The sequence below is a fragment of the Pelodiscus sinensis genome, chromosome 16 (assembly GCF_052426305.1).
Source record: "Pelodiscus sinensis isolate ZL-2025 chromosome 16, ASM5242630v1, whole genome shotgun sequence".
Classification (NCBI taxonomy): domain Eukaryota; kingdom Metazoa; phylum Chordata; order Testudines; family Trionychidae; genus Pelodiscus; species Pelodiscus sinensis.
The window spans coordinates 1,351,082-1,377,927 of NC_143067.1; the positions used below are offsets into that span (position 1 = coordinate 1,351,082).

General features: G+C 71.8%; 1 protein-coding gene across 2 annotated transcripts in view; it reads left to right on the forward strand.

Moving 5' to 3' along the window:
• Positions 1-26,846, forward strand: part of HK3 (hexokinase 3) — a 27,646-nt gene continuing 800 nt past the window's right edge. Inside the window, exons 1-18 of one of the 2 annotated variants that reach the window (XM_089769430.1) lie at positions 1-141; positions 6,929-7,073; positions 7,146-7,308; positions 7,583-7,731; positions 8,161-8,280; positions 9,431-9,526; positions 11,373-11,472; positions 11,597-11,780; positions 18,676-18,831; positions 21,379-21,612; positions 22,616-22,917; positions 23,690-23,838; positions 24,008-24,127; positions 24,199-24,294; positions 24,784-24,883; positions 25,458-25,644; positions 25,935-26,090; positions 26,387-26,620. In XM_089769430.1, coding sequence (XP_089625556.1) covers positions 6,936-7,073; positions 7,146-7,308; positions 7,583-7,731; positions 8,161-8,280; positions 9,431-9,526; positions 11,373-11,472; positions 11,597-11,780; positions 18,676-18,831; positions 21,379-21,612; positions 22,616-22,917; positions 23,690-23,838; positions 24,008-24,127; positions 24,199-24,294; positions 24,784-24,883; positions 25,458-25,644; positions 25,935-26,090; positions 26,387-26,620 — 2,684 coding nt within the window. In that variant the 5' untranslated portion in view covers positions 1-141; positions 6,929-6,935. Of the gene's footprint in view, positions 142-3,593; positions 3,752-6,928; positions 7,074-7,145; positions 7,309-7,582; positions 7,732-8,160; positions 8,281-9,430; positions 9,527-11,372; positions 11,473-11,596; positions 11,781-18,675; positions 18,832-21,378; positions 21,613-22,615; positions 22,918-23,689; positions 23,839-24,007; positions 24,128-24,198; positions 24,295-24,783; positions 24,884-25,457; positions 25,645-25,934; positions 26,091-26,386; positions 26,621-26,846 lie in introns of those variants that run through there. The other variant, XM_089769429.1, reaches the window with a different exon arrangement.

Below are 26,846 nucleotides of genomic sequence, written 5' to 3' on the forward strand. Positions count from 1 at the left end.
GGCTCTGCGGGTTCCCAGGCAGAGGGAAGGGGCGGGCCAGGCCGCTCAGGGCAGGCTGCTTTCACTTTTGTTCTCCCCTCTGGGCGTGAGGAGCGAGCGTCCCGCTGCGCCCGGAGCCCCGCACCCCGAACCCCCAGCCCGGTGAGTCGGGGCGGGCGGGCGGGGGTCTCCCCGGGCTGGCTGCGGCCGGGGGGCCGGGGCCGGGGCTGGTTCTGGGGCCGGGGCCGGTTCTGGTTCTGGGGCCGGGGCCGGTTCTGGTTCTGGTTCTGGGGCCGGCCCTTTGCCAGCTGCTGCCCGGGCGCGCGGGGAGGCACCAGCGGAGCGGAGCCGTCGGTCCACGTCGCGGTGGCCGAGCACCGGGCCCCGGCTCCCGCCTGCAGAGTCCGCCTCGCCCGCACGCGTCGGGCAGACCGGCCGGGCGGGGGCGGGGGCGGGTCTGAGCCGAGATCCCCGCCCCGGCTCCGCTGCTACGTGACCGCGCCCGGCCCGGCCCTTCCAGCTGGTGGCTCGGGCTGCGGGACCCGCCCCGCTTCCCTGGGGCCGCCGGGGCCCTGAGCCAGCCCAGGGCAGAGCTCGTGGGCCGGGCCGGGCCGGGCCGGTTCCTCCCGCAGCCGGGACCCGGGACCTCTGCAAAGGGAGGGGCTGGGGCAGCGGCGGGGCTGGCGGGGGCGGGTTGGGTCTGAGCCCAGGGCTGCTCACACCTGCCGAGCCGCCCCACCGCGAGGCTCGTTAACGTGGCTGCCTCGCTCATGGCACAAGGACGAGCCGAGCTAATTAAAACACTGGGCTGGAATCTACAAGCGCCAATTGCAACGAGGGGAAATGCAAATCGGCCTGGAAATAAACCGTCCTAGCTCAGCAGGGAGCAGCGGCAAGCCCCTCCCCCTGCCCCACACGCCGCCCCACGGCCCTGCCCCCAGGGCACGCACCAGGCCTGTGCTGGGGTCCCCGTGGCCTCTCGCCCGTTGGGGTGGGGGCAGGTGCTGGGGGCGTGGCATGGTGGGGGCTGCAGCCCCTGGGGGCGTGTCCGGGGGGTGGGCCTGCCTGGCGCAGGTGAGGGGTCCCGAGCACCGTCATCCCCACTGGGCCTGCCTGCTGCCCCTAACTGCCTGCCCCGGGCTGCAGCGCCCCTCCCCGGCTGGAGCCCGCTGCCACCCACTGAGTCACTGGGTGGGCCATGGTGAGTCCAAACCTCCCCTGCCCAAGCCCGTGATGTGTGTCTGGCAGGCCGTGCCCGGACTTGGCTACTCCCACTCTCCGCAGGACTAGGTGGGGGTTGGGAACAAGACTGGGTCGGCGGGGCCTGGGGGTTTGGGATACGTGGGGCTGGGGGTGCCTGAGGCTGGGTCAGTGGGGTCTGGGGGTTGGGGTTATGTGGGGCTGGGGATTTGGGATACGTGGGGCTGGGGGTGCCTGAGGCTGGGTCGGTGGGACCTGGGGGTTGGGGTTACGTGGGGATGGGGGTGCCTGAGGCTGGGTCGGTGGGGTCTGGGGGTTGGGGTTATGTGGGGCTGGGGGTGCCTGAGGCTGGGTCGGTGGGGCCTGGGGGTTGGGGTTACGTGGGGTTGGGGGTGCCTGAGGCTGGGTTGGCGGGGTCTGGGGGTTGGGGTTACGTGGGGCTGGGGGTGCCTGAGGCTGGGTCAGTGGGGTCTGGGGGTTGGGGTTATGTGGGGCTGGGGGTTGGGGTTACGTGGGGCTGGGGGTGCCTGAGGCTGGGTCGGTGGGGTCTGGGGGTTGGGGTTACGTGGGGCTGGGGGTGCCTGAGGCTGGGTCGGTGGGGCCTGGGGGTTGGGGTTACGTGGGACTGGGGGTTGGGGTTACGTGGGGTTGGGGGTGCCTGAGGCTGGGTTGGCGGGGTCTGGGGGTTGGGGTTACATGGGGCTGGGGGTGCCTGAGGCTGGGTCGGTGGGGCCTGGGGGTTGGGGTTACGTGGGGCTGGGGGTTGGGGTTACGTGGGGGGGGATCTGGCTGGGTTCCTGCTAAGGCAGGGGTGTCCAAACTTTTTTCAAAGAGGGCCAGATTTGATGAAGTGAACGTGCGTGAGGGCCGACCATTTTGCCTGACATTCTTTGAACGATTACAATTAAATGCAAATTAACTATTTTATGCAAAGTTTATTGCAAACAGCATACTTTTCATTTCGTCACATGGATGACAAATCTAAACAGGTGTTAAATCACTCTGCCTTTCATATCTGAAGGCCAGATGAAAATAAATCCAGGAAGCTGAAATATATGTCAGGAACATTGTAAAGTACATTACATATTATTGGTAATAAAGGGTGTCTGTCAACTTTTAAGTTCAAAAAATATGAACAGGAACATAACACCAAGTATACATGTTGTGTCCAAATATATTTATAACTGATTTAGACCAACTGACATTAACTGAGATTTTACAATGTATTCATCTCAATACATATGGATTCGTTGGGGGCCATAAAAGATAGATATTGCCAAATTACCTGTGGGGCCGTATTAAACCGGAACACGGGCCGCAATTGGCCGCGGGCCGGACTTTGGACATGCCTGTGCTAAGGCCTTGCAGTCGCGAGCGGGGTGGGTTTTGTCTGGTGCCCTGGGTGGGCTGTGCCTGTCACCCGGTAGCTCCCCTGGCGCTGGTGGCAGACCCAAGACTAGCACGAGGGCCGGGTAACAAGCTGCAGGACGTTCAATGCGGGTTGAATATGAAATCAGGCACAAAGGAATTAACGCTGGCGGCTGGTCAGTCGCCCTTCGGTGGCCGGGAGCAGCTGGGCAGCCGTGGCCCTGGTGCAGCTCTGGGAAGTCTGTTCTGGCGTCAGTTTGGACTTTTTCACCTTCCACGCCCTGTGGGGTGGCTGGCGCCCACGCGTGGCAGGGAGAGGGAGGCTGGCCTGACCCGTCACTGGGCACACGGGCTCCGTGAGCCGTCAGGCGTCTCCCCCGTTGCTGGGGGGTTGGTTTTCCTTTGGGTCCATTACACAAGGGCTCCCGTCTCTGTTCCCTGCTGTGGCGCCGGGGGGGGGGGGGTGTCTGCTCTGTGACCGGGGCCCTGCGCTGGGAGGGGAGATTCTCACTGACTCCCCCAAATGTGGATCCACCCAGACACCCAGGCTCAGCGCCCAGGGAGAGACAAAGGGGGGAGGGGGAGACCAGCGCCTGGCTGGGGGGGGCAGTGGCTGTCGGGGAAGCATGGAGAGAGGGGGCTAAGCTGGGGCCTAGGGGCGATGGCCCCTGCCCCAAGGGCTCTGAGGCATCCTGGCCCCGGGCCCTGTAGCCACGTCCCGTCTGTGCTGGGCTGCCCCGGGGGATCAATCAACCCCTCTCTGTTCCACGCGTGGCCGCGTCTCTTCTTGTGGCTACGGGGCTGCAGGATTCGGGGGAACCCCGAGGGGCCGTCACACCTGCGTGGCCAGGACTTTCAGCTCTTGAAAATCACCCGTAGGCCTGGCAGCTCTTGCCCGTTTCAAGGGCTCCAAGCCAAGTGCCGGGTGAGGTTCCTGGTAGAGTCCGGTCCCGAGCTACGTGACTAGCCTGACGCCTTTGCCTGGAAGCCGGGTGTCCGGGGGGCGGGGGGGCGGGGGAGGGCGGGGCAGATGCCATCTGCGGAAGTTTCAGACCCGTGACTCCAGCCAGTCTGGTTTGCTCAGCACCTCGTTGCTGTTACACCCGGCTCCTCCACTAGCCGCCCCGGACTCCACGCCCGACCCGCTGAGGGCGAGACCCGCTTCACCAGCTGAGCCGGGCAGAGACGCAGCTCCGGCTTGGGCGTGAGTGGCTCCTGCAGCACCGGGCGCCGCGCACTCGCCGGAGGCCCCTCGCCTGCCCCAGGACCTGACTCTGGCCAGACCCAGACGTTGGGCAGATCCTGGGGGGGGGGGGGGGAGGCTCCTGCAATTTCCTCCCCAGCCCTTCACTTCCTCTTCTGGCAGCTCTTCGCTTAGCTCCCCTCAGCTCCGGGGCTGGGTGTGTCCAGCGCGCTGCTCTCTGGCTGCTTCCTGCGCCCTTCTCTCACCTGCTCTGTCTGGAGAAGCTTTGCCTCAGCCCCCCATAGCCCCCCATAGCCCCCCCATTGCCTCAGCCCCCCACAGCCCCCCATAGCCCCCCCATTGCCTCAGCCCCCACAGCCCCCCATTGCCTCAGCCCCCACAGCCCCCCATAGCCCCTATTGCCTCAGCCCCCCCACAGCCCCCCATAACCCCCATTGCCATAGCCCCCCCATTGCCTCAGCCCCCCATAGCCCCCCCATTGCCTCAGCCCCCACAGCCCCCCATAGCCCCCCATTGCCTCAGCCCCCACAGCCCCCCATAGCCCCTATTGCCTCAGCCCCCCCACAGCCCCCCATAACCCCCATTGCCATAGCCCCCCCATTGCCTCAGCCCCCCATAGCCCCCCCATTGCCTCAGCCCCCACAGCCCCCCATAGCCCCCATTGCCTCAGCCCCCCCACAGCCCCCCATAGCCCCCATTGCCTCAGCCCCCACAGCCCCCCATAGCCCCCATTGCCATAGCCCCCCCACAGCCCCCCATAGCCCCCATTGCCTCAGCCCCCACAGCCCCCCATAGCCCCCATTGCCTCAGCCCCCCCATTGCCTCAGCCCCCCCATAGCCCCCATTGCCTCTCTGGGGGCAGTGGTGGAGGGGCCTGTGGCCACACAGCCGGGGGTCCCAGCCCTGCAGCCACAGAGCAGACGGTGACGGGCCCCGGGGCCCTGTTTCCCCCAGGCCGTGGCAGCAGGACTGGTCTGGAGGGTGCCCCGCCCCTCGCCACGGCCCAGGCAGGCTCCTCCCTTGGGGAGCCAGACGCCCTGCTGGGCCGGCCCCTCGCCTGGGCGCAGCCTGCGGGAGCTCTGCTGTCCCCCGGGGGGGGTGGGCTCGGGCGTGGCCCAGCGGGGCCCCCTGGCCCGGGGCAGGCCGGCTCGGAGGGCTGGGGAATCTCTTGGCCCCACCGCCCCTTGGGGCTCGGCGAGAGGCGCGGTCGGGGGCCTGCCGGGCTGTGCCCTGGGGCGCCGGGCCAGCTGCAGGTGGCTGCCTGCCAGGCCGTTAGCCTGCGGGTGGAGCCGGAGCTGGGCTTGGCCGGGGTGAGCCGGCTGGCGGGGACGTGCCCAGGACGCAGGGCCGGGGGGGGGGGATGGAGCAAGTGGGCAGAGACGTGCCAAGGCAGCCTGGGTGCGCCAGGAGCCAGGTGCACTGACGGAGCTGGGCACAAAGCTAGCGGGGGCGGCACTGTGCGCATGCAGAGCTCTGTGTTGGGGTGCTCGTGGGCGGAGTTCGGGGGTGCTCTGTGGGGGAGGGACAGGCTATAGGTGTGGTGCTCCATGGGGGGGAGTTCAGGGGTGCTCTGTGGGGTAGGGGCAGGCCATAGGTGTGGTGCTCCATGGGGGGGAGTTCAGGGGTGTTCTGTGGGGTAGGGGCAGGCCATAGGTGTGGTGCTCCATGGGGGAAGTTTGGGGGTGCTATCTCCGGGGGCCCACTTTCACCTGGGGGGGTGTCCATCCTTCTGCCACCAGGACAGCGCCTCTCAGGGCCTCCAGCCGCCTTACTCTGCCGTGAGCCCCTCAGGGGGTCCCCTCCCCCTAGCCCCCAGGGCCTCCACCCCCAGAGGGAATAGCACCCCCTGTTCTCCCGCCCAGAGCGACTCCCAGCCGCACCCAGCAGGAGGGGCTGTGGAGCTTTGAACAGCGAAGGATCCCTCAGGCCAGTCTCCCCGCAGCCGGCTGAGTCCTGCCTGCCCTGCTCTGTCCCCCCAAACAGCCCCCGTCTCCCAGCAGAGCCCCCGATACCCCCGATAACCCTAACCCTCCCCCTCCCCCTCCCCCTCCATTGTCTCTCGCCAGGTAAGAGGGTCGCCTGGGCCCCTCTTCTCCCCTCCCTCCCCCTCCAATGTCCCCCCCTCGCTGGGACCCGCTGGGCCGGTCGGGGTCCCTCTGCCGCCCCTTGTCTGTGTCTGAGGGTGTCCTCTGAGCAGGGCCGGGGGCACCAGGGCACCAGACGCCGGCTCCAGCGCTGGGCTGTTCTCTGACACCACAAACTCCCCCCTTGTCACTGAGCGCCCCTGTGTGCCCCCCCTGAGAGCCAGAGCCGCTGAGGGACCCCGGCTCCCCGGGTCTTGGCATTTCCTGCGTCACGTATCCGGTGGCTTCCTCGGTGGCACTGGGGTTAGCCGAGGCCTCTTGCGCGGCACGGTGCGCCCATGCACGGGCGTTCGGGTGCGGCCCAGCAGGCTGCAGGTGCCCAGGCTAGCTGGGGGGGGTGCACAGGGCTGGGGGTGGAGGGCGTGTGGGTGGCTGGGTGCCGGGTGCGTGAGCCTGTCGGGGATCCACAGGCCTGCTGCTCTCACAGCCCCACCCCATGGGTCTCTGGTCGGGCTGGGTCAGCCCCTCGCTTCCCTGCCTGCTGGGCCCGACCCTCGGAGCCCCGGCACCCGGGTCGCGCTGTGAGCGCCCTGCAGCGACTGCCCCGGCTTGGGCGCTTGAGGGCGCCCCCTTCCTGCCCCGGGGGGACGCCCGGCCAGCGCTGACCGCAGCAGGGCTCTGGGACATCTGGGCGCGGCGGGCGGAGCCCAGCCTCCACTCCCACACAGACCCCCCCTCGGGGATCCCCTGCCTGGCCTCCAGCTGCTCACGCAGCCAGCCTCAAGAGGGGCCAGCTGGGCTGGGAGGGGCTAAGTGCCCCATGGCCAGGAGCTGGAGTGGCCAGCTGGGCTCTGTGCAGGGCCCTGGGCCCAGGCCGCCAGGTGTTTGCCACACCTGCAGCTCTGGCCTTCTGCAAAGAGCACAGGGCTCTGTCCCCTCGCCTGGCTAAGCAGGGCCCACATCAGGGAAACTGAGGCACATGCACTCTTCATCGTCTGTCCCAGAGCCCTCAGCGCGTGGGCGTGTGGCTGCCCGCCCGGTGGGGGCAGGGGCCTAGGGGTATGGGGCACTCACCCTGCTCTCTGCCCCTCAGGCACCAGATGAGTTCCCACATGGAGGACCCCTTGCTGGGGGAGCTGCCCCCGAGCCAGCTGAGCCCCACGTGCCCTGGCCACGGGCCTGCTGGCGTCAGTGAGAACGGCAGCCCTCAGAGCCAGGCCAGGCACCTCACCGCACAGGTAAGGCCCATTGCTGCTCCCTGCCGGCTGCCAGCGCCCCTGGGTGCTCCCTGACCAGCCCTGCCCCCACAGATGCAGCGCGCCCTGCAGCCCCTGTGCCTGTCCCTGGCGATGCTGCGCCCGGTCATGGAGCGTATGCTGGAGGCCATGGAGCGGGGCCTGAGCCACCGGACGCACGACCAGGCCACAGTGCGCATGCTGCCCGCCTTCATCCGCTCCACCCCCGACGGCACCGGTAAGGGTCGGCAGGGCCTGGGCTCCGGGGGTGGGGTCAGCAGTGCCCAGGCTGCTGGGCCGGGGCGGGGGCACAAGGAACAGGCAGGCAGCTGGCATGGGCCCATGGGCGTCTGTCCCCGGCGCCGCCGCCCGGCCAGTCTGGGGGACACGGCTGCAGAGCCTGTCGGGGTGGCCGGTCCTGGAGCTGCGGGGCACCAGGGGCCTGCAGCAGGCCGGCGGGGAGCAGCTCCGGTGCCCTGGGTGCTCGGGCCCTGACACGGCGTCTCGGGCAGAGAGAGGCGACTTCCTGGCACTGGACCTGGGAGAGACCAGACTGCGGGTGCTGCTGGTGGAGCTGAGGGGTGAGGAGCGCCAGACCGTGGCGGTGCAGGACCAGACCTTCCCCGTGTCAGAGGAACTGCGCCGGGGCTCCGGCCAGCAGGTAGGGGCATGGGCAGCCTCATGGGGGAGCAGGAGGTGGGGCGGCGCCTGCTCCACGCCAGCCAGCAGGGGGTGCCAGGAGCCAGGCAGCCTCGGGCAGGTGGGCGCTGGGAGCACAGTGCTGCCATGGACGGGGAGGGGGCGGGGGACTCTGCCATGGACGGGGAGGGGGCGGGGGACTCCGCCATGGACGGGGAGGGGGCGGGGGGACTCTGCCATGGACGGGGAGGGGGCGGGGGGACTCTGCCATGGACGGGGAGGGGGCGGGGGGACTCCGCCATGGACGGGGAGGGGGCGGGGGGACTCCGCCATGGACGGGGAGGGGGCGGGGGGACTCCGCCATGGACGGGGAGGGGGCGGGGGGACTCCGCCATGGACGGGGAGGGGGCGGGGGGACTCTGCCCTGCTAATTCTGGGCCTTGCTCCCCAGCTCTTTGCCTTCATGGCCAAATGCCTGTGGCAGTTCCTGGATGGGCGCCATCCGCCACAGAGAGACTTCGAGCTGGGACTCTCCTTCCCCTTCACCTGCCACCAGACGCAGCTGGACCAGGTGAGCGCAGCGCTCGGGCTGCAGGGGGCGCCATGGGGCCGGGCCAGGGCTGGCTGGGCGCCGTGGGGAGGGGACTCCCAGCAGGGGGCGCCGTGGGGCCGGGGCAGGGCTGGCTGGGCGCCGTGGGGAGGGGACTCCCAGCAGGGGGCGCCGTGGGGCCGGGGCAGGGCTGGCTGGGTGCTGTGGGGAGGGGACTCCCAGCAGGGGGCGCCATGGGGCAGGGCTGGCTGGGCTCCGTGGGGAGGGGACTCCAGCAGGGGGCGCTGTGGGGCTGGGGCAGGGCTGGCTGGGCGCCATGGGGAGGGGACTCCCAGCAGGGGGCGCCGTGGGGCCGGGGCAGGGCTGGCTGGGCGCCGTGGGGAGGGGACTCCCAGCAGGGGGCGCCGTGGGGCCGGGGCAGGGCTGGCTGGGCACCGTGGGGAGGGGACTCCCAGCAGGGGGCGCCGTGGGGCCGGGGCAGGGCTGGCTGGGTGCTGTGGGGAGGGGACTCCCAGCAGGGGGCGCCATGGGGCAGGGCTGGCTGGGCTCCGTGGGGAGGGGACTCCAGCAGGGGGCGCTGTGGGGCTGGGGCAGGGCTGGCTGGGCGCCATGGGGAGGGGACTCCCAGCAGGGGGCGCCGTGGGGCCGGGGCAGGGCTGGCTGGGCGCCGTGGGGAGGGGACTCCCAGCAGGGGGCGCCGTGGGGCCGGGGCAGGGCTGGCTGGGCGCCGTGGGGAGGGGACTCCCAGCAGGGGGCGCCGTGGGGCAGGGGGAGGGCTGGCTGGGCGCCGTGGGGAGGGGACTCCCAGCAGGGGACGCTGTGGGGCCGGGGCAGGGCTGGCTGGGCGCCGTGGGGAGGGGACTCCCAGCAGGGGACGCTGTGGGGCCGGGGCAGGGCTGGCTGGGCGCCGTGGGGAGGGGACTCCCAGCAGGGGACGCTGTGGGGCCGGGGCAGGGCTGGCTGGGCGCCGTGGGGAGGGGACTCCCAGCAGGGGACGCTGTGGGGCCGGGGCAGGGCTGGCTGGGCGCCGTGGGGAGGGGACTCCCAGCAGGGGGCGCCGTGGGGCAGGGGCAGGGCTGGCTGGGTGCCGTGGGGAGGGGATTCCCAGCAGGGGGCGCCGTGGGGCAGGGGCAGGGCTGGCTGACCCCAGTGCCTGTGCTTCTCCCCACAGAGCGTCCTGATCTCCTGGTCAAAGGGTTTCACGTGCCCCGGCGTGGAGGGGCAGGACGTGGTGCGGTTACTGCAAAACGCCATCGATGAGCAAGACGTAAAGGGGGTTCCACCCGATGGGACAGCGTCGGGGCAGGGTGTGGGGCTGCCCCTGGAGGGGGCTGTGGGGAGCCTCCTGGTGACCAGGGAAGTGTAGGACAGTCCTGGGTGGGACAGGGGCTCTCTGGGTGGTGGCGGGGCAGTGTGGGGCCGGCCCCTCGGGGAGCGGCGGGGCAGTGACGGGAAGGCCCCCCAGGGAGCAGTGGGGCAATGTGGGGCGGGCCCCCTGGAAGTGGCGGGGCAGTATGGGGTGGACCCCCGGGGAGCGGCGGGGCAGTGTGGGGCTGGCCCCTCGGGGAGCGGTGGGACAGTGACGGGAAGGCCCCCCTTGGGGAGTGGTGGGGCAGTGTGGGGCCGGCCCCTTGGGGAGCGGTGGGGCAGTGTGGGGTGGGCCCCCTGGGGAGCGGTGGGGCAGTGTGGGGCCGGCCCCCCTCAGGGAGCGGTGGGGCGGTGTGGGGCGGGCCCCCCGGGGAGCAGTGGGGCAGTGTGGGGCTGGCCCCTCTGGGAGCGGCGGGGCAGTGACGGGAAGGCCCCCGGGGAGCGGTGGGGCAGTGTGGGGCGGGCCCCCCAGGGAGCAGTGGGGCAGTGTGGGGCGGGCCCCTCGGGGAGCGGCGGGGCAGTGACGGGATGGCCCCTCGGGGAGCCGTGGGGCAGTGTGGGGCGGGCCCCCCAGGGAGCAGTGGGGCAGTGTGGGGCGGGCCCCTCGGGGAGCGGCGGGGCAGTGACGGGATGGCCCCTCGGGCAGCGGCGGGGCAGTGTGGGGCGGGCCCCCTGGGGAGCAGTGGGGCAGTGTGGGGCGGGCCCCCAGGGAGCGGCGGGGCAGTGTGGGGCCGGCCCCTCGGGGAGCGGCGTGGCAGTGTGGGGCCGGCCCCTCGGGGAGCGGCGGGGCAGTGTGGGGTGGGCCCCCAGGGAGCAGTGGGGCAGTGTGGGGCGGGCCCCCAGGGAGCAGTGGGGCAGTGTGGGGCGGGCCCCTCGGGGAGCGGCGGGGCAGTGACGGGAAGGCCCCTTGGGGAGCGGCGGGGCAGTGACGGGAAGGCCCCTCGGGGAGCGGTGGGGCAGTGTGGGGCGGGCCCCCCGGGGAGCAGTGGGGCAGTGTGGGGCGGGCCCCTCGGGGAGCGGCGGGGCAGTGACGGGATGGCCCCTCGGGCAGCGGCGGGGCAGTGTGGGGCGGGCCCCCTGGGGAGCGGTGGGGCAGTGACGGGAAGGCCCCTCGGGGAGCGGTGGGGCAGTGTGGGGCGGGCCCCCCGGGGAGCAGTGGGGCAGTGTGGGGCGGGCCCCTCGGGGAGCGGCGGGGCAGTGACGGGATGGCCCCTCGGGCAGCGGCGGGGCAGTGTGGGGCGGGCCCCCTGGGGAGCGGTGGGGCAGTGTGGGGCTGGCCCCCCATTGAGCAGTGGGGCAGTGTGGGGCGGGCCCCCCAGGGAGCAGTGGGGCAGTGTGGGGCGGGCCCCCCGGGGAGTGGTGGGGCAGTGTGGGGCGGGCCCCCCAGGGAGCAGTGGGGCAGTGTGGGGCGGGCCCCCCTCAGGGAGCGGTGGGGCAGTGTGGGGAGGGCCCCCCAGGGAGCAGTGGGGCAGTGTGGGGCGGGCCCTCCGGGGAGTGGCGGGGCAGTGTGGGGCGGGCCCCCCAGGGAGCAGTGGGGCAGTGTGGGGCGGGCCCCCCAGGGAGCAGTGGGGCAGTGTGGGGCCGGCCCCTCGGGGAGCGGTGGGGCAGTGTGGGGCGGGCCCCCCAGGGAGCAGTGGGGCAGTGTGGGGCGGGCCCCCCAGGGAGCAGTGGGGCAGTGTGGGGCGGGCCCCCTAGGGAGCACTTAGGAGGTGGCCGTTGAGCCTGTCCCCTCTCTGCCCGACCAGCGCTACCGCATCAAGGTGATCGCCGTGGTGAACGACACCGTTGGCACCATGATGAGCAGCGGCGCCGGGCGTGAGCCGTGTGAGGTCGGCCTGGTCGTGGGTGAGTGGCCCTGCCCCGGGGAGCCTGGCACGGCCAGAGGGAGCCGGGGGAGGCGGGGGGGGACCTCGCGTGGCCCAGAGTGCGGCGCGTCCCGGCCCTCACGGCTCTCCCGCCCGCCTGGCAGACGCCGGCACCAACAGCTGCTTCATGGCGGAGGCGCGGCACGTGGAGACGGTGGACGAGGTCGAGGGCCGCATGGCCGTGGTCACCGCGTGGGGCTTCTTCGGGGACGACGGCGCCTTGCACGACGTGCTGAGTGACTACGACCGGCAGGTGGACCAGGCCTCCCTGAACCCGGGGAGGAGCAGGTGGGTCAGGGCCTGTGGGGTGGGGGCTTCCCTGGCAGGGAGGGGGCACGGAGCATTGGTCTTCTGAGTCCCCACGAGGGCCCCCTGCTCCCCTGCGGCCGAGCCAGCCCCCTGCCCAGGGCTCTCCGGTCCTAGGGCCCCCCCTGCCCAGGGCTCTCCGGTCCTAGGGCCCCCCCCTGCCCAGGGCTCTCCGGTCCTAGGGCCCCCCTGCCCAGGGCTCTCCGGTCCTAGGGCCCCCCCTGCCCAGGGCTCTCCGGTCCTAGGGCCCCCCCCTGCCCAGGGCTCTCCGGTCCTAGGGCCCCCCCCTGCCCAGGGCTCTCCGGTCCTAGGCCCCCCCTGCCCAGGGCTCTCCGGTCCTAGGGCCCCCCCGTGCCCAGGGCTCTCCGGTCCTAGGGCCCCCCCTGCCCAGGGCTCTCCGGTCGTAGGGCCCCCCTGCCCAGGGCTCTCCGGTCCTAGGGCCCCCCCCTGCCCAGGGCTCTCCAGTCCTAGGGCCCCCCCTGCCCAGGGCTCTCCGGTCCTAGGGCCCCCCCCTGCCCAGGGCTCTCCAGTCCTAGGGCCCCCCCTGCCCAGGGCTCTCCGGTCCTAGGGCCCCCCCCTGCCCAGGGCTCTCCGGTCGTAGGGCCCCCCTGCCCAGGGCTCTCCGGTCCTAGGGCCCCCCCTGCCCAGGGCTCTCCGGTCCTAGGCCCCCCCCTGCCCAGGGCTCTCCGGTCCTAGGGCCCCCCCTGCCCAGGGCTCTCCGGTCCTAGGGCCCCCCCTGCCCAGGGCTCTCGGGTCCTAGGGCCCCCCCCTGCCCAGGGCTCTCGGGTCCTAGGGCCCCCCCTGCCCAGGGCTCTCCAGTCCTAGGGCCCCCCCTGCCCAGGGCTCTCCGGTCCTAGGGCCCCCCCTGCCCAGGGCTCTCGGGTCCTAGGCCCCCCCGTGTCCAGGGCTCTCCGGTCCTAGGGCCCCCCCTGCCCAGGGCTCTCCGGTCCTAGGGCCCCCCCTGTCCAGGGCTCTCCGGTCCTAGGGCCCCCCCCTGCCCAGGGCTCTCCAGTCCTAGGGCCCCCCCTGCCCAGGGCTCTCCGGTCCTAGGGCCCCCCCTGCCCAGGGCTCTCCGGTCGTAGGGCCCCCCCGTGCCCAGGGCTCTCCGGTCCTAGGCCCCCCCCTGCCCAGGGCTCTCCGGTCCTAGGGCCCCCCCTGCCCAGGGCTCTCCGGTCCTAGAGCCCCCCCTGCCCAGGGCTCTCCGGTCCTAGGGCCCCCCCTGCCCAGGGCTCTCCAGTCCTAGGGCCCCCCCTGCCCAGGGCTCTCCGGTCCTAGGGCCCCCCCGTGCCCAGGGCTCTCCGGTCCTAGGGCCCCCCCTGCCCAGGGCTCTCCGGTCGTAGGGCCCCCCCGTGCCCAGGGCTCTCCAGTCCTAGGGCCCCCCCTGCCCAGGGCTCTCCGGTCCTAGGGCCCCCCCTGCCCAGGGCTCTCCGGTCGTAGGGCCCCCCCGTGCCCAGGGCTCTCCGGTCCTAGAGCCCCCCCTGCCCAGGGCTCTCCGGTCCTAGGGCCCCCCCTGCCCAGGGCTCTCCAGTCCTAGGGCCCCCCCTGCCCAGGGCTCTCCGGTCCTAGGGCCCCCCCGTGCCCAGGGCTCTCCAGTCCTAGGGCCCCCCCTGCCCAGGGCTCTCCAGTCCTAGGGCCCCCCCTGCCCAGGGCTCTCCGGTCCTAGGGCCCCCCCTGCCCAGGGCTCTCCGGTCCTAGGGCCCCCCCTGCCCAGGGCTCTCCGGTCCTAGGGCCCCCCCCTGCCCAGGGCTCTCCGGTCCTAGGGCCCCCCCGTGCCCAGGGCTCTCCGGTCCTAGGGCCCCCCCCTGCCCAGGGCTCTCCGGTCCTAGGGCCCCCCCTGCCCAGGGCTCTCCGGTCGTAGGGCCCCCCCCTGCCCAGGGCTCTCCAGTCCTAGGGCCCCCCCCTGCCCAGGGCTCTCCGGTCCTAGGGCCCCCCCGTGCCCAGGGCTCTCCGGTCCTAGAGCCCCCCCTGCCCAGGGCTCTCCGGTCCTAGGGCCCCCCCCTGCCCAGGGCTCTCCAGTCCTAGGGCCCCCCCTGCCCAGGGCTCTCCGGTCCTAGGGCCCCCCCTGCCCAGGGCTCTCCGGTCCTAGGGCCCCCCCGTGCCCAGGGCTCTCCGGTCCTAGGGCCCCCCCTGCCCAGGGCTCTCCGGTCCTAGGGCCCCCCCTGCCCAGGGCTCTCCGGTCCTAGAGCCCCCCCTGCCCAGGGCTTTCCGGTCCTAGGGCCCCCCCTGCCCAGGGCTCTCGGGTCCTAGGGCCCCCCCTGCCCAGGGCTCTCCGGTCCTAGGGCCCCCCCTGCCCAGGGCTCTCCGGTCCTAGGGCCCCCCCGTGCCCAGGGCTCTCCGGTCCTAGGGCCCTGTGACGGCGCGTTGGGGTCCCCCGTCTCCTGCACCCCGAAATGGCGCAAACAGACTGCACCAGCCAGTGGAATTGAGGGTGGTTTACTGCTCCTCCAGCACAGCGCAGCACAGATGTAATCTGGTCACAGGAACTGGGCTAGGATGCCTCAGGCCCCCTCGAGATGGGGGAGACTGGGCCCCTAAACTCCAGCTCCTCTCCCTAGGCTGTCTCATCCATGCCCTCCGACAGCCAGCAACCAACTCACTCACCTCCAGCCCTGCCCCCCAGCCAAGGCAGCATTCCACCTTCCTTTGTTCCTCTCCATGGGGGGTGTCTGGCCACTGGTTTGCATAGTGACTCATCCTGTTTTGCTGGGTCGTGGTCCCCACGGCAGCCAGTGGGGGTTCCCCCAGAGCCAGCAGCATAGAAACCAGCCAGGTACCCCCACTACGTCACAGTTCTCCCCCCTCCGAGAGCGAACTGAGCAGGGTCACTCCACTCGTGACCTAGGGAAGTTCGGGTCCTCTGCGTGGGAACCCGCCCTGAGGACATGGGTGCTCCCCTTGACTCGGGCCGGCCGTGGCGAGGCCCCACATGAATTGGCTTCCCTCTGTCCACTCGCCGCCCCGCTCCAGGGTGACTGGCCCAGGCCTGTCCTCGGGGGTCACACCCACCCTTCCGCTGGCCTTGATCTCTGGCCGGGGTCTCTCGGGCCAGGGCCATGAGCCCAGCGAGCCTTCTCTGGACAGCCAGGGCGGCTTCCACCCCCGATGCTCCATCCAGGGAGGACTTCCCCTCCCATAACTCTCTCAGCAAGCCCAGAGGGTCTATCTGGGGTAGAGACCCCCAAGCCGCGTTCCTCCTGTCTTGGGCCTTCCCGTCCCTCTGGCAGGAGTCACAGGACCGGCAGTACCGCTGCACGGCTGTAAAGATTCCCGGCCAATAGAAGTGCTGGAGCAGCTTCAGCCGGGTGCTCCGGATCCCCCGGTGGCCCCCAACGGGGACATCGTGGGCCAAATACAGCAGCTTGAGGCGATACTTTCGGGGGACGACCAGCTGCCGCTGGACCCTCCATGCCCTCGCCTTCCTGGGGAGGAGCCACTCACGGAACAGGAGCCCACGCTCCCGCAGGAATCTCTCCTGGCCACCTCTCCCCCGGGGCCGAGCTGCATGGAGGCCAGCCTGGTCCCTCAGCCTCTGCAAGGAGGGGTCTGCCTGCACCTCAGCCTGGAATTCAGCTGCTGAGGCAGGGATCGGGATCTGTCCCCCACCTCTGCCTAGGTCCGGAGTCCCAGCCTGGCTGGACCCCGTGTCCACTGGGATGGGACCCTGAGGACGCTGCCAGGAGTCCTTCCCTGGACCCACGTTGTCAGCCCCCCGCTGGCTCTGGCTCCGGGTAGTGACTAGAGCCCGCTGGGATTCATGGGGCCACTCCTCTAGGTCGTTCCCCATCAGCACCTCGGTGGGCAAGTGCGGGTGCACCCCCACTTCCTTGAGGCCTTTCTTCGCCCCCCATTTCAGATGCACCCTGGCTACAGGCACCTTAAACGGGGACCCGTCTATGCCCTTCAGGGTCTGCTGGGTGTGGGGTAGTATCCGCTCCGGGGCCACTATGTCGGATCGGGCCAGAGTCACCTCCGCCCCCGTGTCCCAGAAGCCCGTCACCTTCCTACCATCCACCTCCAGGGGTATGAGGCACTCGCTCCGCAGGGGCCGTCCTGCCCCCACCCGGTACACGGAGAAATCCGCCTCCTGAGAATCAGACCTCCCAGGGGAGGTGCACAGAGCATCCTTCCCCTCTCTCTGAGCTGAGGTTTGCCTGCCAGCCCCTGCCTCTGGGGCAGCCTGCCCTTCCTCCCGCCCCAGCCAGTTAACCCTGGACAGTCCCCGGTCCTGGGACCTGGTGCACTGAGCCCTCTTGTGGCCTTTTTGCCCACAGCGATGGCAAGTTAGGCTTTGGGCTGTCTCTGTCCAGGCCCTGGCTGGTTCTCTGGGGCGCAGACGACCTGTTCCTTGGTCTCGCCCCGTAGTTGACTCCCTCCGTCGCTCAGCCGAGATCCGGTCTCTGCGCGGTTCCCTTTCTCTCCGGGACTCCCGTTCACACCCGGACCGGCTCTCCGTGAACTCATCCGCCAGTCTCCCGGCCTCCTGGGGGTTCTCTGGTCTCCGGTCCTTGAGCCACAGCCTCAGTTTGGGTGGGCACGCTTCATAGAACTGCTCCATCATGACCAGCTTGAGCAGCTCCTCTGCGGTCTGGGCTCCAACTCCAGACACCCACTTGCGGCAGTATTGCGCCAGGCGGGAGGCCAGGTCCACATAGGTCTCCCGTGGCCCTTTCTGTACCCCCCGGAACTTCTTCCTGTACATCTCGGGGGTCAGCCCGAACTTGTGCAGCAGGGCCTCCTTGACTCGGTTGTAATCCCCTGGCTGTAGGTCCTCCAGCTGACTGAGCACTCCGGCCGCCTCCTGGCTCAGTGCGGGGATGAGCTCCTGCAGCCAGTCAGCTGGGGGAACCCGTTGCAGTCCACAGGCCCTCTCAAAGGAGCTGAGGAACCCGTCTATGTCACCCATGTCCTTCAATTGGGCCACCACGAGCCTCTCCAAGTGGCTGGCAGCCCTGGGACCTTGGGGCCCATCCGCACTTGGCGCAGCCGGTGCCCCGCCGGTTCTCCGCTCTGCCATGGCCAGCTCATGCTGTCGCTGCCTCTCTCGATCTTGGCGCTCCTTCTCTCGATCTTGGCGCTCCCTCTCTCGGTCCTGGCGGTCCTTCTCTCGGTCCTCTACTTCCAATTCCCTGATCCGCAGCTGGATCTCCAGGCGCCGCAGCTCCGCTGGTCTGGCCCCTGCCCTAGATGGGCTACGGCTTGCAGGCCTCCCGGGAGACGCTGTCTCATCTCTCCGGTGGGTTCCAGCGCTCCTCCCCCTCTCTGAGCCTGACACACTCTCAGGGGGGGTCTGGCTGCTTCCCCTGGGGACAAGATCCTGGCCCTGTGGCTGGTCATTCTCTTCCAGCTGGGTAATCAGCTGGGCCTTGGCTGCTTTCCGCACAGGCAAGCCCCTCTCTCTGCACAGCCCCACCAGCTCTGCCTTCAAGAGTCGGGCGTAGGCCATCTGCCCGCTGGGCCCCTCGGTGCAGACTCACCAGTCTAGTGCTGCAGCGCCCCACGATTCCCAGGAACCGCTTCGCTCTGTCTCCAGCATGCCTGGCTCCAGGGCTCTTGCTTCTACTGCACCTTGTCGCTTGCCGCTGGAAGCTCCATCCACGGGGTGCAGTGCATCCCACTTCTGACACCAGTGTGACGGCGCGTTGGGGTCCCCCGTCTCCTGCACCCCGAAATGGCGCAAACAGACTGCACCAGCCAGTGGAATTGAGGGTGGTTTACTGCTCCTCCAGCACAGCGCAGCACAGATGTAATCTGGTCACAGGAACTGGGCTAGGATGCCTCAGGCCCCCTCGAGATGGGGGAGACTGGGCCCCTAAACTCCAGCTCCTCTCCCTAGGCTGTCTCATCCATGCCCTCCGACAGCCAGCAACCAACTCACTCACCTCCAGCCCTGCCCCCCAGCCAAGGCAGCATTCCACCTTCCTTTGTTCCTCTCCATGGGGGGTGTCTGGCCACTGGTTTGCATAGTGACTCATCCTGTTTTGCTGGGTCGTGGTCCCCACGGCAGCCAGTGGGGGTTCCCCCAGAGCCAGCAGCATAGAAACCAGCCAGGTACCCCCACTACGTCACAGGCCCCCCCTGCCCAGGGCTCTCGGGTCCTAGGCCCCCCTGCCCAGGGCTCTCCGGTCCTAGGGCCCCCCGTGCCCAGGGCTCTCCGGTCCTAGGGCCCCCCCCCTGCCCAGGGCTCTCCGGTCCTAGGGCCCCCCCTGCCCAGGGCTCTCCGGTCCTAGGGCCCCCCCGTGCCCAGGGCTCTCCGGTCCTAGGGGCCCCCCCTGCCCAGGGCTCTCCGGTCCTAGGGCCTCCCCGTGCCCAGGGCTCTCCAGTCCTAGGGCCCCCCCGTGCCCAGGGCTCTCCGGTCCTAGGGCCCCCCCGTGCCCAGGGCTCTCCGGTCCTAGGGCCCCCCCTGCCCAGGGCTCTCCAGTCCTAGGGCCCCCCCCGTGCCCAGGGCTCTCCGGTCCTAGGGCCCCCCCGTGCCCAGGGCTCTCCGGTCCTAGGGCCCCCCTGCCCAGGGCTCTCCGGTCCTAGGGCCCCCCCGTGCCCAGGGCTCTCCGGTCCTAGGGCCCCCCCTGCCCAGGGCTCTCCGGTCCTAGGGACCCCCGTGCCCAGGGCTCTCCGGTCCTAGGGACCCCCCTGCCCAGGGCTCTCCGGTCCTAGGGCCCCCCGTGCCCAGGGCTCTCCGGTCCTAGGGCCCCCCCTGCCCAGGGCTCTCGGGTCCTAGGCCCCCCCGTGCCCAGGGCTCTCCGGTCCTAGGGCCCCCCCGTGTCCAGGGCTCTCCGGTCCTAGGGCCCCGCCAGGCTGGGCTGTGCGTGGCTGTGCCAGGGGAGCCGTGGCCCCGTGGCCCTGCCCGCTCAGCGCTCTGCTCACCCCGTTCCCCACTCAGGTTTGAGAAGATGATCAGTAGCCTGTACCTGGGCGAGATCGTCCGGCTCGCTGTGGTGGATCTGGCCTCTCAGGGCGGGCTCTTCCGCGGGCGCACGACCCCTTGTCTCCTGACGCCCGGCTCAATCCCCACCCAGCACGTTCAGGAGATCACCGAGTAAGTGGGGCCCGTCCCAGCCCCTGCAGCAGCCGGGGAGTCCTGGCGGGGTTCACCAGCACCCCCGATGCCAGGTGTGCCTGCCCCGCGCCCAGACCCTGGCAGCCAGCAGCCGCTGTGCCCCACAACCTCATGGCCCTTGGGGCCGAGTGAGGCATGAGCCCCCTTTGCAGTGGAAAGCAAGTGCCCCCAGCCGTGGGCCTCAATGGCAGGGCTGGGCCCCGTGCCCTCCCTGCACCCCCTCTGTGCACTACAAGGGTGCCAGTCCTGGATAAGGATGGAAGGGTCCTCTGTGCCCTCCCCATACGCGGGGGTGCCAGGCCTGCGCTGCTGCCGGGGGGGGGGGGGGGTCGCTGCTGCCGGGGGGTCGCTGCTGCCGGGGGGGGGGGTCGCTGCTGCCGGGGGGTCGCTGCTGCCGGGGTGCCAGGCCTGCGCTGCTGCCAGGGGGGTCGCTGCTGCCAGGGGGGTCGCTGCTGCCAGGGGGTCGCTGCTGCCGGGGTGCCAGGCCTGTGCTGCTGCCGGGGGGTCACTGCTGCCGGGGGGTCGCTGCTGCCGGGGTGCCAGGCCTGCGCTTCTGCTGGGGGGGTCGCTGCTGCCGGGGGGTCGCTGCTGCCGGGGTGCCAGGCCTGCGCTGCTGCCGGGGGGTCGCTGCTGCGGGGGGGGTCGCTGCTGCCAGGGGGGTCTCTGCTGCCGGGGTGCCAGGCCTGCGCTGCTGCCGGGGGGTCGCTGCTGCTGGGGGGTCGCTGCTGCCAGGGGGGTCGCTGCTGCCGGGGTGCCAGGCCTGTGCTGCTGCCAGGGGGTCGCTGCTGCCAGGGGTTCGCTGCTGCTGGGGGGTCGCTGCTGCCAGGGGGGTTCGCTGCTGCTGGGGGGGGTCGCTGCTGCCGGGGTGCCAGGCCTGCGCTGCTGCCGGGGGGTCGCTGCTGCTGGGGGGGTCGCTGCTGCCAGGGGGGTCGCTGCTGCCGGGGTGCCAGGCCTGTGCTGCTGCCAGGGGGGTCGCTGCTGCCAGGGGTTCGCTGCTGCTGGGGGGGTCGCTGCTGCCAGGGGGGTCGCTGCTGCCGGGGTGCCAGGCCTGCGCTGCTGCCGGGGGGTCGCTGCTGCTGGGGGGTCGCTGCTGCCAGGGGGGTCGCTGCTGCCGGGGTGCCAGGCCTGTGCTGCTGCCAGGGGGTCGCTGCTGCCAGGGGGGTCGCTGCTGCCAGGGGTTCGCTGCTGCCGGGGGGTCGCTGCTGCCGGGGGGTCGCTGCTGCCGGGGGGTCGCTGCTGCCGGGGGGTCGCTGCTGCCGGGGTGCCAGGCCTGCGCTGCTGCCGGGGGGTCGCTGCTGTCAGGGGGGTCGCTGCTGCCGGGGTGCCAGGCCTGCGCTGCTGCCGGGGGGTCGCTGCTGCCGGGGGGTCGCTGCTGTCGGGGTGCCAGGCCTGCGCTGCTGCCGGGGGGTCGCTGCTGCCGGGGGGTCGCTGCTGTCGGGGTGCCAGGCCTGCGCTGCTGCCAGGGGTTCGCTGCTGCTGCTGCTGCAGGGGGTCGCTGCTGCCGGGGTGCCAGGCCTGCGCTGCTGCCGGGGGGGTCGCTGCTGCCGGGGGGTCGCTGCTGTCGGGGTGCCAGGCCTGCGCTGCTGCCGGGGGGTCGCTGCTGCCGGGGGGTCGCTGCTGTCGGGGTGCCAGGCCTGCGCTGCTGCCAGGGGTTCGCTGCTGCTGGGGGGTCGCTGCTGCCAGGGGGTCGCTGCTGCCGGGGTGCCAGGCCTGCGCTGCTGCCGGGGGGTCGCTGCTGCCGGGGGGGTCGCTGCTGTCGGGGTGCCAGGCCTGCGCTGCTGCTGGGGGGTCGCTGCTGCCGGGGGGTCGCTGCTGTCGGGGTGCCAGGCCTGCGCTGCTGCCGGGGGGTCGCTGTTGCTGGGGGGGTCGCTGTTGCTGGGGGGGTCGCTGTTGCCGGGGAGTCGGTGCTGTCGGGGTGCCAGGCCTGTGCTGCTGCTGGGGGTTCACTGCTGCCGGGGGGTCGCTGCTGCCGGGGGGTCGCTGCTGCCGGGGGGTCGCTGCTGTCGGGGTGCCAGGCCTGTGCTGCTGCCGGGGGGTCGCTGCTGCCGGGGGGTCGCTGCTGCCGGGGTGCCAGGCCTGTGCTGCTGCTGGGGGGTCGCTGCTGCCGGGGGGTCGCTGCTGTCGGGGTGCCAGGCCTGCGCTGCTGCCGGGGGGTCGCTGTTGCTGGGGGGGTTGCTGTTGCTGGGGGGGTCGCTGTTGCTGGGGGGTTGCTGTTGCTGGGGAGTCGCTGCTGTCGGGGTGCCAGGCCTGTGCTGCTGCCGGGGGTTCACTGCTGCCGGGGGGTCGCTGCTGCCGGGGGGTCGCTGCTGCCGGGGTGCCAGGCCTGTGCTGCTGCTGTCGGGGGGTCGCTGCTGCCGGGGGGTCGCTGCTGCCGGGGTGTGTCTGCTGCCGGGGGGTCGCTGCTGCTGGGGGGTCGCTGCTGCCGGGGTGTGTCTGCTGCCGGGGGGTCGCTGCTGCTGGGGGGTCGCTGCTGCCGGGGTGCCAGGCCCGCGCTGCTGATGGGCTGTTTCTGTGCCTCCTTCGCAGCGAGCAGGTGGGACTGGCCGTGGCGCAGCGGGTGCTGCAGGAGCTGGGGCTGGAGGCGAGTGACCAGGACTGCGTCATTGTGCAGCAGGTGTGCAGTGCTGTCTGCTCCCGCGCCGCCGCGCTCTGTGCCGCCGGCCTGGCCGCCATCCTCAGCCACATGCGCCGGAGCCGGGAGCTGCCCAGGCTGAAGACCAGCGTGGCCGTGGATGGAGACGTGTTCTGGGGCAGTGCCAAGTAAGGGTGCCCGGGACGGTGCCAGGGACCGTGGGGCCTGCTCCCTGTGTGCCAGCTGCCCCTCCAGGGGGCTGTGGGGACTGGGGTGGGGCTGGCACTGTTGGCCCCAAGGCAACAGGAGGGAGCTTTGGCTCAGCACCCCCCGGGGGCCACGCTCCAGCTGGCTGGGGGCCCAGCTCTCCCCTCGGCGCTAGGCCTTGTCCCTGGCCAGGCTCCCTTAGCCACCTCCAGGTGCCCCATGACGCTGGGCATGGTGCCGCGCCCCTCCCCCAGCCCTTCGGCTGCTGTGGCCAGGGCAGCCCCGTGGGGAGCAGGCACACACCTGGGGGGAGCCCCCTCCAGTGCCACGCCCCTTCTCGGGGGGGCCCTCCAGTGCCACGCCCCTTCTCGGGGGGGGCCTCCAGTGCCACGCCCCTTCTCGGGGGGGGCCTCCAGTGCCACGCCCCTTCTCGGGGGGGGCCTCCAGTGCCACGCCCCTTCTCGGGGGACCACACGCTCCCAAGGGCTCAGCCCCTCCTCCTGTGACCGCACCTCCCTGAGCCCCTAGGCCAACTGGCTCTGCCCTGGGCCCCCTTGGGGAGTCCCCTTGTTCTGGGCCCCAGCCCCAGGGGGAACAGAGCAGCCCTGTGCTCCCAGCCAGTGTCTCCGGCGGGGGGGAGGGGGTTATTGAGACCCCTCGGGCCTGTTGGCCTGCCCCCCCCAGCCCAGCACTTCTGAGTCTCGCCTGCAGCCCCCTTCTTCCCCCAGCAGCCCTGCCTGGCCTGTGTCTGTTGGCCAGGTAAGTGGGGTCACCTGGGCCCCTCCCCACAGCCCATTGGCCTCCCCCGGCCACACCCGGCCGTGCCTCCAAGCTGGGTCGCCGGGCACCAGGGCGCCAGGTCTGTGCTGCCCCCGTGACACCAGTACCCCCCGGGACACTGAGAGCCCCCCCCCCCGCCCCGCTGGCAGCCCCCACACCCCCTCTCGGTCACCGGCCCTGCCAGCCCCTCCTGCCGCTTGCCAGGTTCCTCCGGATGCTGGAGCAGTGGCTGCGCCAGCTGGCCCCCGAGTGCGAGGTCTCCTGGGTGCCCTCGAGGGACGGCCGTGGCAGCGGGATCGCCATGGTGGCTGCCGTGGCATCGAGGCTGCGAGCCCAGCGCCGGCGGGTGGACGAAATCCTGGCCCCGCTGCGGCTCCCGCCCGAGGCCCTGGGGACGGTGCAGGGTCTGCTGAGGCGGGAGATGGAGCTGGGGCTGAAGGAGACGCAGGCGAGGCCCTCGGTCCGCATGCTGCCAACCTACGTCCGGGCCACGCCCGACGGCTCAGGTGAGGGGGGGGGCCCTAGAGGGATGGGCTGGGTGTGAGGGGGGGCCCTAGAGGGGGCAGACGGCTGGGTGTGAAGGGGGGCCCTAGAGGGATGGGCTGGGTGTGAGGGGGGGCTCTAGAGGGGGCAGACAGGGCTGGGTGTGACGGGGGGGCCCTAGAGGGATGGGCTGGGTGTGGGGGGGGCCCTAGAGGGGGCAGACAGGGCTGGGTGTGAAGGGGGGGCCCTAGAGGGATGGGCTGGGTGTGAGGGGGGCCCTAGAGGGATGGGCTGGGTGTGAGGGGGGGCCCTAGAGGGGGCAGACAGGGCTGGGTGTGAAAGGGGGCCCCTAGAGGGAAGGGCTGGGTGTGAAGGGGGGCCCTAGAGGGGGCAGACAGGGCTGGGTGTGAAGGGGGCCCCTAGAGGGATGGGATGGGTGTGGGGGGGGCCCTAGAGGGGGCAGACAGGGCTGAGTGTGAAGGGGGGGCCCTAGAGGGAAGGGCTGGGTGTGAGGGGGGCCCTAGAGGGATGGGATGGGTGTGACGGGGGCCCTAGAGGGGGCAGACAGGGCTGGGTGTGATGGGGGGCCCTAGAGGGATGGGCTGGGTGTGAGGGGGGGCCCTAGAGGGGGCAGATAGGGCTGGGTGTGAGGGGGGGCCCTAGAGGGGGCAGACAGGGCTGGGTGTGAAGGGGGGGCCCTGGAGCACTGGGCTGGCTGCCTGGCGTGGGGAGCTGGTGCCACGGCCCAGTCCGGAGCCCGGCTCTGACCTGCCCCCTCCCCGGTGCCCTTTGCAGAGAGAGGCGACTTCTTGGCTCTGGACCTGGGCGGCACCAACTTCCGGGTGCTGCTGGTGCAGGTGGGCGGCAGGGAGCAGGGGGGCGTGCGGATCGTCAGCGAGGTGTACTCCATCCCCACGCAGGTGGCCCAGGGCCCAGGCAGCCAGGTACTGCGGGCACGTGGGTTCTGGGGGCCGAGGGGCAGCGCGGGGGCTGGAAAAGCTGCCCCTTGGGCTGGGCCTGGCTTGGGGCTGAGCCCTGGGCCCCCAGGTGGGGGGCAGGGCCCCCGGCAGGGGCAGCCCTCGCTGACTCCCCTCCCCCGCTCAATCTCTGCAGCTCTTTGACCACATTGTCGAGTGCATCGCGGACTTCCAGGCCAAGCAGGGCCTGGTGGGGCGGACGCTGCCCCTGGGGTTCACCTTCTCCTTCCCCTGCCAGCAGACCGGCCTGGACCAGGTGAGCCCCTCCCCGGGCGGCAGGGCAGGGGGCACGGGGCAGCCGGTTGACACTGGACTCTGACCCCCCAGGGCATCCTGCTGAGCTGGACCAAGGGCTTCAAGGCCTCGGGCTGCGAGGGGCAGGACGTGGTGAAGCTGCTCCGGGAGGCCGTGGCGCGCAAACAAGTACGGCGGGGCCTGGGCAAGGGGCGTGGTGTGCCGGGGGGGGACGTGTGCCACCGTGGTGTGCCGGGGGGGGGGGGGCGTGTGCCACCGTGGTGTGCCAGGGGGGGTGTGTGCCACCGTGGTGTGCCGGGGGGGGGGCGTGTGCCACGGTGGCGTGCCGGGGGGGGGCATGTGATGGCGGGGGGCTTGCCAGGCAGGGCCTCGTGCTTGGGAGGGATGTCATGCCGGGGGGGGCCTCGTGCCGGTGGGGGGGGCATCACGCCAGGAGGAGGTCTGGCCAGGAAGAGCCTCGTGCCGGGAGCAGCAGCCAGGAGGAGCAGGCCCTGGCCACAGGGCGCCCTGGCCGTGCTCACCCCGGGCAGCTGCGGGTGCAGGCATCTCCCTCCTGGAGGCAGCAGCGGGAGGGGCCGGGAGGGGCAGCGTGCCAGGGCACCGTTGCCGCGGTGACGGGGAACAGCGTTGCCTAGTAACGGGTCTCATTCTTCCCAGCACTTTGAGCTGGATGTGGTTGCCATAGTGAACGACACCGTGGGAACCATGATGTCGTGCGGCTACGACGACCCCAGCTGTGAGGTCGGGCTCATCGTGGGTAAGGGGCGACCCCCCCCTGCACTGGGAGTGGGCGGCGCCCACATGGAAAGCCCCTCCCCCAGCCCAGCGGAAGGGGCTACTAGACCCAGGCCCAACGGATTTGGGGGACAAACGCTGAGGAAAGGGTCGGGGTGTGTCGCTCAGAGGTTCAAACGGGGGGCTCGGGACGGGGCACCGGGCAGAGGACCCCGGGCGGGAGCAGGAGCGTGTGCAGCTGGGCCCTAGGCGCGCGTCGGAAGCAGACTGGGGCTGCAGGGGTGGGGAAGCTGGGGGGGCCCGCGGAACAGGGGCCCCATAACTAGGGCCGGAGGGCTTGCTGTGGGGGGGGGGGGACCCATCTCGCAGGGCTGTCTGCAGGAAGTCGAGAGCAGGCTGCGCCAAGGCCGCCTTCACCTCCCGGGGTAGGCGCAAAGGGTTTGGGGTGGGAGCCTGGGCCGGTGCCCCTGAGCCCCTGGCCCTGTTGGGACCCCCCCCAGTGCTGGCCCTTGGCCTTGCCCCACTCGGGGGGCTGCGCTGCTGGGCCCTGCCAGGCTGGCGGGGGGGGGCCGTGCTGACGCCCCGTCCCCCCTCAGGCACCGGCACCAACGCCTGCTACATGGAGGAGCTGCGGAACGTGGTTGCCCTGGCGGGGGAGGAGGAGGGGCGGATGTGCATCAACATGGAGTGGGGGGCGTTCGGCGACAACGGCTGCCTGGACGCCTTCTTCACCCCCTTCGACGCACAGGTGGACGCGGCCTCGCTGAACCCCGGCAAGCAGAGGTGGGCACTGGGGGAGCAGGACGAAGCAGGAGCAATGCAGGGCCGGCAGGGGCTGGATGGGCTGGGGGGGCAGGGGGCAGGCAGGGCTGGATGGCATTGGGCAGGCAGGAGCCAGGCCAGGCAGGGCTGGCCGTGTCCGGATGGGGGGGGGGGGGCAGGGGCCAGGCTGGATGGGGGATCAGGAGCCAGGCCGGGCAGGGCCGGATGGGGGTGGGCAGGGCTTGCGGGGGGGCGGGCTGGCGGCGCCCTGTGGCTGTGCTGAGGCCGGTGGGTCTCTGCTGCCGGGGCAGGTTCGAGAAGCTCATCAGCGGCATGTATCTGGGTGAGATCGTCCGGCGCGTCCTGCTGAAGCTCACGGCCGAGGGCCTCCTGTTCCGGGGCCGCCCCTCCCCCAAGCTCCAGACCCCCGACATCTTCCAGACCAAGTTCCTGTCGTCCATCGAGAGGTGAGTGCAGGCAGTGTGGAGGGGAGGCGGGGGGGAGGTGTGGAGGGGAGGCGTGGGGGGAGGCGGGGGGGCGTGGGGGGAGGCGGGGGGGGGTTTGGGGGGAGGTGTTGAGGGGGGCGTGGGGGGAGGCGGGGGGTATGGGGGAGGTGTTGAGGGGGGCGTGAGGGGAGGCGGGGGGGGCATGGGGAGAGGTGTGGAGGAGGAGCGGGGGGAAGCGGGGGGGGCGTGAGGGGAGGCAGGGGGGGAGCTGTGGGGCGCAGGGCGGGGCCGCACTGACCGTGCCCTGGTGCCCACAGCGACGGCCTGGCCCTGCGGCAGGTGTGCGCCATCCTGGAGGCGCTGGGGCTGCACGTCACCTGCGAGGACAGCCTGCTGGTGCGGGAGGTGTGCCAGGTGGTGGCCCGGCGGGCGGCCCAGCTGTGCGGGGCGGGCGTGGCCGCCGTGGTGGAGAAGATCCGGGAGAACCGGGGCCTGGAGCAGCTGGCGGTGACGGTGGGCGTGGACGGGACGCTCTACAAGCTGCACCCCCAGTGAGTGGGGGGATGGGCCCTGCCGGCACACGGGGCAGCACCCCAGGGCTGTGCCCGGAGACGGGTGCAGAGCAGCTGCCTGTCCCTGCACAGGGAATGGCCCAGGCTGGGCGAGCTGCAGCAAGTGCACCAGCGCTGAGAACCGCAAGGCCTGGTCACGGGGCCCAGCAGGCAGAGAGAGGGGCAAGGGCCAGCTGGGGGCAAGCGAGGTGGGGGACGGGGCTCA